Genomic DNA, 13,775 nt, shown 5'->3' on the forward strand with positions numbered 1-13,775 from the left:
AACTCGCTCCCCCCTCCACCCTCGACTGCATAACGTCCTGTACTTTTGCACTATATTCTGACTGTCTGCTGTATGCACACTTGCTCCATTTTTGCTCCTCTTATTTATGTATTTATGTATGTATGTATGTATTTATTTATTTATTTATTTATTTATTTATTTATTTGTTTATTTATTCTTTATTCATCGCTCTTATTTTTTCATTGTTTGTGCCTTCTTGTTTTTACTTTTTGTGCTGTTTACTTGTATGTATATTGTGTAATATGTCTTGTCACCGTGGGATAGTGGGAAACGTAATTTCGATCTCTTCGTGTGTCTTGACATGTGAAGAAATTGACGATAAAGCAGACTTTGACTTTGACTTTGGCTTTTGACTTGAGCAAGCCGGCATGCCCAGTGTCTACACCCTCTTACAGAAAGCACAGGTCAGATGGACTGAACACGTGAGGAAGGATTCTTTGTGTAAATTTTCATGCAAGGGAAATTGTGAACAATTGTGTCCTCTGCAGGTGGAGCTATGGTCATGCAGGCGAACAAAAGATGGTCGATCTGCCAATTGATTGTCTTACTCCTGACCTTCCTCCATTCTCACATGTTGGAGTGGATTTCTTTGGACCAATAGAGATGAGAAGAGGGTGTGGCGTGGCGAAATGCTATTTACTTGCCCAGAAGTTGCGCACTCAATGGATACAAACATCTGCGTGAATGCGTTCAGGCGCTTCATAGCCAGAAGAGGCCAAGTAAAAGAATTAAGGTCAGACAATGGAACTAATTTGATTTCTGCTGAAAAGGAGCTACGGGACGCCCTGAAACATTGAAACATGGATCTAATTGAGTATAGTCTCATCCAGAAAGATGTCAAGTGGACGTTCAACCCTCCAGCTGGTGCACACCATGGATTTTACCCTCCACTACACACCAGCAGTCCTTAGATGATGAAGGTCTAGTGACAGTGATGTGTGAGGTTGAATCTATCATAAACAGCCGTCCTTTGACAACCGTTTCCAATGACCTTAATGACTTGGAACCATTGACGCCTACTGCTGTCACGTCTCGTCCCCGGTTGTTTTATTATGTGCATGTTGCCATGATTTCTGTTTGCGTCACCCCTCCCCTCCTGTGTCACACCACGATCAGTGTAATCACCCTCACCTGCCTCTCGTCACCTGTCGTGTATTTAAGTCCTGTCTGCCCCTCACTCCCTATCGGATTATTTCTTGTCTCACATCTCTGTCAGTTCTGTTTTTGTTTGCCAGCCCTGTCGGTCAGTCCCGTTGATATTTGTTAGGCCGTTAAGCTATGTTAGTTTGCCGGTTCTGTTAGCTTGTTCACCTTATCCTCCCTTCCAACTACCTTTTCCCTTCAATAAACCCTGGTCCAAGCTGCATTTGGTCGCCCGATCCATGACAACTGCAGCTTAAGATCCAGCCCGTGCTTCCACGAGGAACATTCAAACAGGAAGATTTATATGCCAGAAGGCTGTGACAACATACACAGTATATCGCAAATCTTTTCTGGAAATGGTGGATATAAGAATATTTAATAATTGATAATACTTTAGTAATTTAAAATTAATCAATAATTTAATAATTGTAAAATTGAAATAAACCTGAATGGATCATCCCCAGAAAACACCAAACCAGTGCTGATCAAAACGATGGATGCCCTGGAGAAATACGCAAATTGAGACAAATTTGGATACGACTTGGAAGATCAATTTTATCAGGAGTTAAATACCAACTTTGAAAAATACAAGATTATCTTTAGACATTAAACAAACTTTTCAACGTCACTTCAATATCAAAGATGTGGATCAACGTGGATCACAGGTGTCAAACTCCAGCCCTCGGGGACCGCATTCCTACATGTTTTCCAAGTTTCCCTCGTTAAACACACCTGATTCAATTATCAGGCTCCTGCAGAATGTGAGGATGAACTGATCATTTGAATCAGGTGTGTTTAACGAGCTAACAAGCTAATCAACGCATAACGCATCAACGCACGCACTTGTTTTTTTCTTTTAAACTAAAGAAAGTTTGAGCATCAAAAATGAGTGGGGTTGCTGGACCAAGTAAGAAGCCAAACCGTATCACTTTCATATGGAAAGGGAGTTGGACTTTACCTCATTGACTGGGTTGACATTCCCTATAGCACAGCTCCATCTAGTGGATGCAGAACACAACCCTAGTCAACCCCAGTTTGATGGAGTATCTTGATTCGATGTGCCTTTTAATCCGGTGCGCCCTATATATGACATCATTTCTAAAATAAAATAAAACAATGAAGGTGCACCTTATAATCTAGTGCGCCTAATAGTGCAGAAAATATTGTAGCTGTGATATACAAATATTATGGTCGGTGCAAGTGTCGCCTGTTGCTGAGGACGATGCTCGTTGTGCCTTTGGGATTGTGACTCCAACTCTCTCGAAATTGACTGCAATTGTTGGATTCAGATCAAACTTTTAAAACATCCATCCACCCATTTTCTATACCACTTGTCCCCACAGGGGTCGCGGGTGTGCTGGAGCCTATCCCAGCAGTCATCGGGCAGTAGGCGGGGGACACCCTGAACCGGTTGCCAGCTGATCGCAGGGCACACAGAGTTGAACAACCAACCGCACTCGCACCCACACCTAGGGGCAATTTAGAGTGCTCAATTGTCCTACCAAGCATGTTTTTGGAATGTGGGAGGAAACCAGAGTGCCCGGAGAAAACCCACGCGGGCACGGGGAGAACATGCAAACTCCGCACAGGGAGGGTCGGAGGTGGAATCGAACCGGCACCCTCCTAACTGTGAGGCGGACGTGCTACCCAGCTGTTAAAACATATAGCTAAATCAACTTGGCGTTGACATGGCATTACTAAAAAAGAATGTAGAATTTACGTCGTTTCTCCGGCATTGCTGTGGTGCACTCTACGTGACAATCCAGAAGCCAATAATATCTGTAAGGGTAGAGGGTATACGTTTGTCTGTTTGTCATGTACACACACTATACTCATGTGCACACGCATAGGCGTGCACAACTTAATCACTCGTCTGTTAGATAGATAGTAGCAGCACTGTTGGCTTTAATATTAATACATGAAATTGCATAAAATTGTCTCATTCCAACTGAAAAGGGCAAACAGTGTCAAATTAAAAGTGGTAGATCTACAGTTTAGATCCGTACCTTAGAAAAACAGCAACTTTATCAAGCAGTAAGTGAAGTGAATTAAAAGCTGCCTTGGATTGATAATGTTACATTGGCATGAGGAGAAGGTAAATAAAGCATGGTATTGTACACTTACTTACACATTTACTTTTCATGATGGGACTGAGATCAGTAAAGGCCGGTGCTTGTTTGCTCTTTAGAGCTTTAAAGCCAAGGTGGTGTCGGGGGCTGATGAAACAATTTTCTAACCAAATGTATTTTTGTTGTTAAAATATGTTTTAACTAACTGTTTGATCTTACAACTTTCAACTTGTTTAAAAGGACACAGTTTAAAAAAAAAGAATATTGTGATCTGGAATTTTGCTTCGGCACGCCCATGTCACGTGCGGAATGGAGCAGGGCGACCAAATGCAGCTTGAACCAAGCTTTATTGAGGGAAAAGATGGTGGAGGAGAGGATGAGGGCAACAAACAAGCAGGCGAGCATGGTAGGACTAACAGGAACAAACAAGAACTAACGGGACGGGCAAACAAGATGGGCTAACAGAGACAGACCAACAGAGGCTTAACGGAACAGGCGAACAGACGCTTAACAGAATAACGGAGGGGACAGACTAACAGAGGCTTATCAGAACAGGATAACATACTATCTGAGGCTTAACAGAATAACAGCGAGGTCAGACTGACAGAACGATCCGAAAGGGAGTGACACGCCAACTGGACTTAAATACAATCAAGTCAATCGTGCACTTAGCCGATGTACTCCATTTAAAGGGTAAAATTCTGTACTTTAGCCCCTCTGCAGTAACGCAGTCTGTAGGGGAGATGAGAATTGGTTTAAGCCGGTACGGAAAGAAGATTCGTTCCGAGTCTAACCGCTGTTCAGGTAACTAATCTATTGTTAGATTAATTCCGTCATTTCCGGACGCCAGTCCCGCTGAAATCAAAGAAACCCGAGGGTTGAGTAACTACTTTGTCGAGACCCAGGATCTCCTCGATTGCGGCCATTTCAGCGGCTCTCCTTTCCTATTAAGATTGTTGCTTTTGTTATCCGCTCGGAATAGTTTAGCTGTCTTTATTAAGACCGCGGGAACTCGTTTATTTTCACTAGCGTACACTCACACTAGCTGAGCTTAAGTTAAAAGGTTTCGAACCACATTCTGACACTCCCTGATGTCAAGGATTAAAGCTGTTTTCATTTAAAAAAGAACTGAACGGTTTAAAGTATGACTATGATAGAGAAACAAAAGAGATTTAAAGCATAAAAGATCAAAATAATCATTAATCGAAATTAAATGATTATAAAGTAGAAATTTAATGAATAAGCAAGAAAGAAAGTTACAAGTTTCAATTGTTCGAACAACTAACAATAATTTCCACTCACCATTCTCAGTAGAGCAAAAATTATTCAGTCTCAAAGTTCTCTCGATTGAAAACTCAAAAATATAGTAAAAAAGGGTAAGAGGCTAGAGGTCTAAAATGCTGTTTGGTGGAAAAGTCGAGTGATCAGTTCTCCTTGTTCCAAAATCCGAATTATGTTTAAAAGAACAGGCTGGTCTAAAGAATGGAGATGACAACGCCGTAAAAATGGCTCGTGTCTCCTGCACCGAGGTCTGCATCTCTTAGCCTGTCTTTGAGCTTAAAATTTGACTAAGTCCAATTTGAAGATAGTATAAATTCATTTTAACGGACCTAGGGTTAATCTCATAAAGAATGAAATCTATCTTTGTCTAATCGGCGTTCTCGACCCACGGCAGTAGCCGCAGGGGCATACCCTTGACGGGGAGAGCCCACCGGGCGAGAGAGAGCGATGCTCTCTGTCCGAATGAACCTTTTATACCAGTCCAGTTTGTGGGTACTATGCCTGCTTGGTCACGTACCATGACGTCATACATTGGCCTCAGATGACCCAAATGCTTCCAGAATAGACTGCACCTGCATCTCAACCGGATTCAACCAGATGAGGTGACCATGTTCTCACGGAAGTAACAATTTTCTCAGGGATGCTTCATACTCTTTCCCACTCCCAAATCTTGTCAACTGTCCATCAACGTGACATTTGCAAATGTTTTTTCTCCGACTTGTGTTCCGTCAAACAGCATTTTGTTTAGGCTTCAACTGGATGAACGTGACCGAGGCCACGCTCATATGTGGGACCTCAGTCTTCCACCACTTAGTATCACCATTAACCCTTTCCGCCTCTTTCTCTTCGCTCACATTCATATATTCATGTGTAAATGGAACATCAATATTACATACATGTTTGATACTGATCAAACATCGTGACAATAATAACACATACTTTCACAATAGTCAATTTAACACATAATCATAACTATGATCGTGCATTCTCTTAGTTAGCAAGTTAAAATACTCAAGCATCTTCAAAACGTATTTTGACAAGCTGGTGACCTCTAGGTCAAGCTCAACCGTGGGATTGCAGTCTTCCACCCACGGTACCTGTTAGAGATTTGCTCACTCCAACTTATTTTGCAAGAACCAAACAGGAGACAAGCAAGTTCTTTTAGACACCTGCAGGTGGAGAGTCCATTCGTCGCTGTCTGAACAGCGATTATCGAATGAAGTCTGAAAAATCTCCTTCCTGCAAGGGCATATTTATTAGGAGGAACAGAGTGGGGGTGAGAGTGGGGGTCAGAGTAGACAAATGGCCGAAGCCCCTGGCTGATCAAAGCACAGCAGGGGGTCCTTCACGATGTTGTGTGAACAAAACAACTTTGATTGCTTCCTCTGCAGCTAGTCAATCAGTTCAAAAGATCTTAGCACTTTGTTCTACTACTTTTGTTAAGACAGGACAAGCGAGTTTAATTATTACAGGTTACATTCCAACATAATCATAGGATCAAACTAACCTGAAAACCCTAACATCTCCCTCCTGATTTATCATATGATTATGCCACCCCAAACAACAAAGACAAGCAAGAAAAAAAAACATATATACGTATAATGAAGAAAGTAGAATGGTAAAAATAAAAACAACAAACAATGATACCAACACTTTCCAGTGAAGATGAGGCATTACCTCAAACTTATTGTGTAAGCGAAAAACCTGCTGGCCAGATGTTATTAGCAGGAAAATTCTTACACGGCCCCGTTGCCACAGGCGACCAGAATGCTATCAATAAAAAATAAAAATAAAAACACAGAAACAGTACATCATTGTATCCATCACTTGTGAAGCATTTTCGATGGTCAAATCAACAAGTTTCCGTAATACATGCTCAACAGAACAGCATCTACGCAATCCACATCTCATCTCACATCTGTCACGTCTAAGAAGTTGTATATGTGCTCGCGTTTTCGTCAGCTGCTGATGTTCTAGTCTGTAGGTGAGGTCTGTCACACACACTGGCGCACACACTCGTCTCCAGTTGGCAGGCAGCATCGGACAACTCTCGTGACCACAAAACCATGATCCGTACTGAACAGGCACGTGCACCCATAGGATGCAGGTGAGGCAGTGCTTCTGAAACTCTGGATGAAGTAGGTCCCGTCCGATGGTGCAGCCATGTCGGTAGTAGAGCCCTTACACCTTGAAAACGGCTCTCTCCTCCTGGCACACAGCGGTGATGTCCAAAGCTCCCATCCAGTTTCCTCCTGGAGAGCAGTCGTCGTTAATGCATTTGTGGGTCCTGCAACCTTGGATGCAACATGTGTAGTCAGCAAGACTTGGAATGGTCCCTCCCGTCGTGGCTGGCCCAGTTCCTTCTTTTGATGACCTTGGTGTAGACCCAGTCTCCTGGATTGATGGGGTTGTCGACCTGTGAGGAGGAAAGATCAAGCGGCAGTAAATTTGTCTTTGACACAGTTTGAGCGTCCTGATCATATAATCTGCCAAGGACTGCTCTTCATCTGTTGTTTGCAACTCTCGTAGTCAATTGTAGTGCCCATTTAACTGGCAAATAGGAATGTTTGCGGGAAGAGTTTGAACACTTCCTAATGATTCCCTTTAACCAAAAACTATTTATGACAGGGGCGTTCCCATTTATTGCCTCCTGGTTTAAAAGAGATTGTCTTACCCATGCCTTCTTTCTCCTCACATGCTCGCACCCACACAGGGTGTGAACACACACACACACACACACACACACACACACACACACACACACACACACACACACACACACACACACACACACACACACACACACACACACACACACACACACGCACCCACGCAGACAAAGAGATTCTAATCCATCTCTCATGTAGCTTCTCTTGATAGAATCTCCTATTGGTAACTGTATAGCAGACGTTTTAGCATATAATCCCATACTCTGCTCTCTCACTTCTACTTTTTCATGTCGGTGCAGTCGTAGGTGGCCCCTATTGCAGTCATTGTCTTGTTAACTGTCGCCTTGTGACTCCTATGCATGATTGTGTGAATGTCAAAAATTGAACGTACCTAACTTTCTGACCATCCAACCTCCACTGTGGTATAAAAAAACCTTACTATTGTATTGAGTAGGTACATTGAGCAACCTAGCTTCCTCCTGACTGCCAAATGTGATCCGTACTGAACAGGCACGTGCACCCATAGGATGCAGGTGAGGCAGTGCTTCTGAAACTCTGGATGAAGTAGGTCCCGTCCGATGGTGCAGCCATGTCGGTAGTAGAGCCCTTACACCTTGAAAACGGCTCTCTCCTCCTGGCACACAGCGGTGATGTCCAAAGCTCCCATCCAGTTTCCTCCTGGAGAGCAGTCGTCGTTAATGCATTTGTGGGTCCTGCAACCTTGGATGCAACATGTGTAGTCAGCAAGACTTGGAATGGTCCCTCCCGTCGTGGCTGGCCCAGTTCCTTCTTTTGATGACCTTGGTGTAGACCCAGTCTCCTGGATTGATGGGGTTGTCGACCTGTGAGGAGGAAAGATCAAGCGGCAGTAAATTTGTCTTTGACACAGTTTGAGCGTCCTGATCATATAATCTGCCAAGGACTGCTCTTCATCTGTTGTTTGCAACTCTCGTAGTCAATTGTAGTGCCCATTTAACTGGCAAATAGGAATGTTTGCGGGAAGAGTTTGAACACTTCCTAATGATTCCCTTTAACCAAAAACTATTTATGACAGGGGCGTTCCCATTTATTGCCTCCTGGTTTAAAAGAGATTGTCTTACCCATGCCTTCTTTCTCCTCACATGCTCGCACCCACACAGGGTGTGAACACACACACACACACACACACACACACACACACACACACACACACACACACACACACACACACACACACACACACACACACACACACACACACACACACACACACGCACCCACGCAGACAAAGAGATTCTAATCCATCTCTCATGTAGCTTCTCTTGATAGAATCTCCTATTGGTAACTGTATAGCAGACGTTTTAGCATATAATCCCATACTCTGCTCTCTCACTTCTACTTTTTCATGTCGGTGCAGTCGTAGGTGGCCCCTATTGCAGTCATTGTCTTGTTAACTGTCGCCTTGTGACTCCTATGCATGATTGTGTGAATGTCAAAAATTGAACGTACCTAACTTTCTGACCATCCAACCTCCACTGTGGTATAAAAAAACCTTACTATTGTATTGAGTAGGTACATTGAGCAACCTAGCTTCCTCCTGACTGCCAAATGTCTTGTTCTAAAATTTATATAACTCGACCTCTACGTCTTAAGCTTGATGAGCCAAAATATAAGATCTTGCTCTTGTTTCCTACCGTTTTAGCCTATTTGTTTTATCCAAATCCGTTCAATCTCTGATTATAATCTGTAGCCCTACGTATTTTTCAAATTTTTATTTATTTATTTATCAAATCTCCTCAGTTCTGTCAAACTCAGTGCACAATGAACCTCCCTTCCACTTTGAACCAAGCTTCACCAAATTTGGTAACGCCGTAGCAAGGAGTGCGATTTGGTCGTCGGACACTCCAAGTCCATATCTTTTTGCTGCACTTCACCCTCTCAAGTTGGTGTTCTTTGGCTGTTGCTTCAGAGCGACCCCATCCATCACTCTTGAATGAGTCCATTGTTCAAATGAGTCAATTTTCATCATTGTGAGTTCCTCCGCTTTTCACTGTCTTTTCTCGTCCCCGAGGATGTTGTCTGTCCTCCGGAGTGTACTTGTCCTCCTCCAAGCACAACAGTAGTCTTTTCTTGTCCTTCGCCAAAGGTCAAAGGTGCTTCAGAGCCAGGCACCATTTTGTAGTTGTTCACGGCTGCAGGCGAAGACTCGGATTGGGTTTCAGGGGCCCTGACACTGAGAATGACAGGCTGGGACGTCAAACTTGTAAGACTATCTCCAAATGTAGCTGCTTCCATCAATTTGCTGGTAACATTTGTTTACCAAACTTCAAATTCTTCTAATAACAGCGGCCTCGTTTTTATATCGTAAATCCTGCAACTCATCCTATTTTTGAGCTACATTTTATCTATAGTTCCAATTTAATCGGACAGTATGTTGTCTTCAGTATCATTATTGAAAACCAACTCATCGAGGTCTGCGTTCCACATCAAGCCCTGATCTGTATGTCTTGACCTCTCACATATTATTGTCATGCTTGCTCAAAAATGTGACTTAGAGTATGGTGCTGTGAATTCTCAATCTCCCCAATGAAATTGGATCCCACCTCGTAGTTCTTATCGTTCTCATGTTCCTGTTAGCCTGCAATTGTCCAAATCAAAAATGTTTTCTTTTAACTGTCTTTCTTTTGAACCTCTAAATCTCTCGTGTTGCTAACCTATCTATACCAGGACAAAAAATTTACCACAATATAACACCAAATGTATTCGAAAATTCATTGTCATAAAGTGTTGTATTATTACTATCTTCCACTATCTGTCCTACTCACTCCCACCCTTTTGAGGCTTGGCAACGCCCATGCCTCACACCTTGACAAACTTTTTGGGAGAATGTGTTCTTTACTACATACGATTCCATCATCATTTAATTTGACTTTCTTTCCAAAACGCTTCTCAATTTCTCAGTTCACACATCTTCTACATGTGTTACTGGTTCTCCAGTTTTTTTTGTTTTTTTTTCTAGTTAATTATCAATCCAAAAGCTACGTGTTTCTTTCTAACATTCAACCTGCTCAAAATCATTCTTTCATCAAAGTCGCTCTACTAATTTTCCATAGTAGTCGCCAACAACTTCAACCATTCAACCTGTAATTTCTTTTCATTCAGGCTATCATTCATCAATGTTCATTTGCATCTCACACGCAGTCTCCAAAAAGGAGTCTTTCTATCACATTGGTCCCAATTCATCCAAGCTTACCACACAACATTCATATATCATTTTCAACTCAGGTTTCCTGGTAGAACAATCCACCAATTTAAAAAAAACTTAACTAAAACAAACAACTGGCAAATTAATCAGAATTTTTTCTTTGTTTTTAAATTTGAAGAACTCAGTCTCTCAGATTTAGCTTGCATTTAGAATTTTGTATAATCTTATAACACAACCAATCAATTATTCCTATTAAATGTAGCATTGCAAAATCTTAAATTCACAATTTAGCTTCTCCCAATTCCTGAAAGCATGTTCTGTTGTTTTGTTAACCCCGAATTTTTCATGAGGGCTTGACACTAACATGCACTAGTGTGGATTAGTTTCTGCTCGCAAACAGATTTCTCTCTTTTTCTTTCATTTTTATCTGTCAAAATTGTTTCTGTTCTGCGGTGTAAATCGAATAGACAACAGTCTAGCAATTTTTTTTTTTTTTATACTAAAACTTTAGCCAATGTTCATCATTTTAACATATACGCACACATATGCACAGCTCTCGCACGCAAAAGGTAGTTCCCAGCACCAATGATTCGTCACAGGCTGGCCATTTCCTGTGGTCGATCATGAGCTGGTCCCTCCCATGCACACGAGGACAGCACATTCTAATTTTATTTATTTATCTTCTAGAAGCAAGTTGCATTTCTTTACCACCTGATTTGTATATTTTAACTTCAGTGTAACACAATTTGAGCTCTAGTCATTTGTAATTTGGGCATACAAACAGCATAGTCATACTTCTTGGATGGACAGGACTTCTAATAATCTAAAAAAATTCTAATAATCTGACAATGACATGTTTTGCTGTCATATGGGCATCTATTCTTTCTTTCTCTGTATGAGCATAAGCGGTCAAAGAGGAGGAAGCTTGTCATGCTAAAAATGAGGCTTTTCCTCTGCTCCTTCCTCCACCCTTTGATTGATATTGTTTTGCAAAACGACACACTCATGCATAGTGTCCTCGTCTCCCACAGTTCCAACAGTTGTCTGAATCTGATAGGGGTTTTGATCTGAATGGTGGCTTGCGACCTTGTTGGTATCTAACTCTCCCTCTGCCCCTTTGGGAACTTTGGAAGAAGATCGTTGTATCTTCATTTAGATCATTATCATCATCTAGATGAAATACATCAGAACTTTTGCCTTTTTTGATCACTTTTTCAGCATGTCTGGCCCATTGCATAGTTGTCACACTTGCAACATCCACTTCCACCAAATGTTTCCTCACCCAGTTGCCTATTTCAGGGCGGAAATTAGTGAGGAGCGCATTTTTAAGCTGTTGTTGATAAGCACTCTCAGCTGTATCATTGAATGGGATGCCACTATGCACCCTGAATTCTTTTTCAAATCTCAATTGAATGGCGGCCTCATCACTTTTCAACTTTCTATCTTTTGTCTTTTGGATTTGTTCTCTTCTTTCTTGTGAAGCTTTCAACCACATTTTAGCACAATCCAATTCACTCTCTTTTCTTTTCTTTTTCAGTCCTATCTTCCTAGCCACACTGTCCTCCATCAACCACTATCTTCCACACTTCAACTTTCAACTTGCCTTCTACACCATACTTTTTCTTCCACTTTGGCATGTATTGCATACAATTAAGAAATCTACTCGCCATGTACTTCTCATCTCCGTCAAGAGGTAGAGATTTACCGTTTTTATTTCCCATCTTAATTCTAGTAGTTTTAGGTTTTACAATCTCTGTCTCAAAAATATTATTATTATTATTATTACTATTATTACTTATTTATTTCTTTGAGGATCCTCAATGCAGGTTTAAATTGACCTTTCAACAGATTACTAGCCTGTTTTATTGCCGTGGATCAACGCTAGAACTGCTTTTTAGTCAATTTATCCTACCAGTCACACACTCAATCACACTAACTCCAGCGCTTTTTTAGGCCTCATGGCTCGGACAAACCAAAGCCGCAACTCATAGCTCGGACAAACCAAAGCCGAATCTCATAGCTCGGACAAACCAAAGCCGAATCTCATAGCTTGGACAAACCAAAGCCGAATCTCATAGCTCGGACAAACCAAAGCCGAATCTCATAGCTCGGACAAACCAAAGCCGAATCTCATAGCTCGGACAAACCAAAGCCGAATCTCATAGCTCGGACAAACCAAAGCCGAATCTCATAGCTCGGACAAACCAAAGCCGTATCTTTAGCGCTTTAACTTACTTGTCCCCTGGTTCGTTGCACCGCCGGGTCCCGTCAATCCACCTCTGTCAGACGAAGGCAGACCTAAGATGCTGGCCCAGCGAAGAATTCTCTTCCCAGGACTTTCTTTTCCAGGTCCTCCTAATGGACGCTGGCTTGTCGACAATGCAGCACGTCCTCCTTCGCCGGTCAGATGGTGGGTATGAGGATCCCGGGTTTCGGCACCAAAATGTTAGAGATTTGCTCACTCCAACTTATTTTGCAAGAACCAAACAGGAGACAAGCAAGTTCTTTTAGACCCCTGCAGGTGGAGAGTCCATTCGTCGCTGTCTGAACAGCGATTATCGAATGAAGTCTGAAAAATCTCCTTCCTGCAAGGGCATATTTATTAGGAGGAACAGAGTGGGGGTGAGAGTGGGGGTCAGAGTAGACAAATGGCCGAAGCCCCTGGCTGATCAAAGCACAGCAGGGGGTCCTTCACGATGTTGTGTGAACAAAATAACTTTGATTGCTTCCTCTGCAGCTAGTCAATCAGTTCAAAAGATCTTAGCACTTTGTTCTACTACTTTTGTTAAGACAGGACAAGCGAGTTTAATTATTACAGGTTACATTCCAACATAATCATAGGATCAAACTAACCTGAAAACCCTAACAGTACCACTGTCAGCCCCTTGTCCTTACTCAACTCTTAATACATTCATGTGTAAATGAAACATCAGTGCTATGTGTTATTTTTCCTGTGTTGTTTACTTGCATGTGCGTTGTGAACTCTGTCTTGTCACCCTGGGATAGTGAGAAACGTAATTTCGATCTCTTTGTGTGTCTTGACATGCGGAGGAATTGACAATAAAGGAGACTTTGACTTTGACTTTGAAATGATGCTGTTCAAGTTGCTACTAACTATACAGTATTGCAAAGCAGAATAAAATAAAATATATTGCAGCTTACTCTAACTGTGATTAGCATGTCTTATTCTCATTACCTAACAATGAGCATGGGCTTCCCTAGTTAGCAAATTAAAATATTCAAGCAGTTTCAAAGTATATTATAGCAAAACAAAATAATATAACATAATCCAAAATTGTGTGTTGCTGTGCCTCAGAACAAGTCTTGATCTAATCAATGATTTTTTAAACTATTAATTTACTATGTTAGGTCAATCTGACTTCTGCGCCATCTTCTGGTGAAATTTGG

The 13,775-nt window shown here is 41.8% G+C and overlaps 1 protein-coding gene across 11 annotated transcripts in view; it reads left to right on the forward strand.

Annotated features, from left to right (window-relative positions):
- The window catches only part of tmem176 (transmembrane protein 176), a 276,282-nt gene that overhangs the window by 159,114 nt on the left and 103,393 nt on the right, over nucleotides 1-13,775 (forward strand). Inside the window, exon 9 of one of the 11 annotated variants that reach the window (XM_068650697.1) lies at nucleotides 510-7,359. The exons of the other annotated variants lie outside the window; for them this stretch is intronic. Coding sequence (XP_068506798.1) covers nucleotides 510-560 — 51 coding nt within the window. The 3' untranslated portion in view covers nucleotides 561-7,359. Of the gene's footprint in view, nucleotides 1-509; nucleotides 7,360-13,775 lie in introns of those variants that run through there. 11 annotated transcript variants of the gene reach the window in all.

This window comes from Syngnathus scovelli, chromosome 5 (assembly GCF_024217435.2).
Source record: "Syngnathus scovelli strain Florida chromosome 5, RoL_Ssco_1.2, whole genome shotgun sequence".
Lineage (NCBI taxonomy): Eukaryota > Metazoa > Chordata > Actinopteri > Syngnathiformes > Syngnathidae > Syngnathus > Syngnathus scovelli.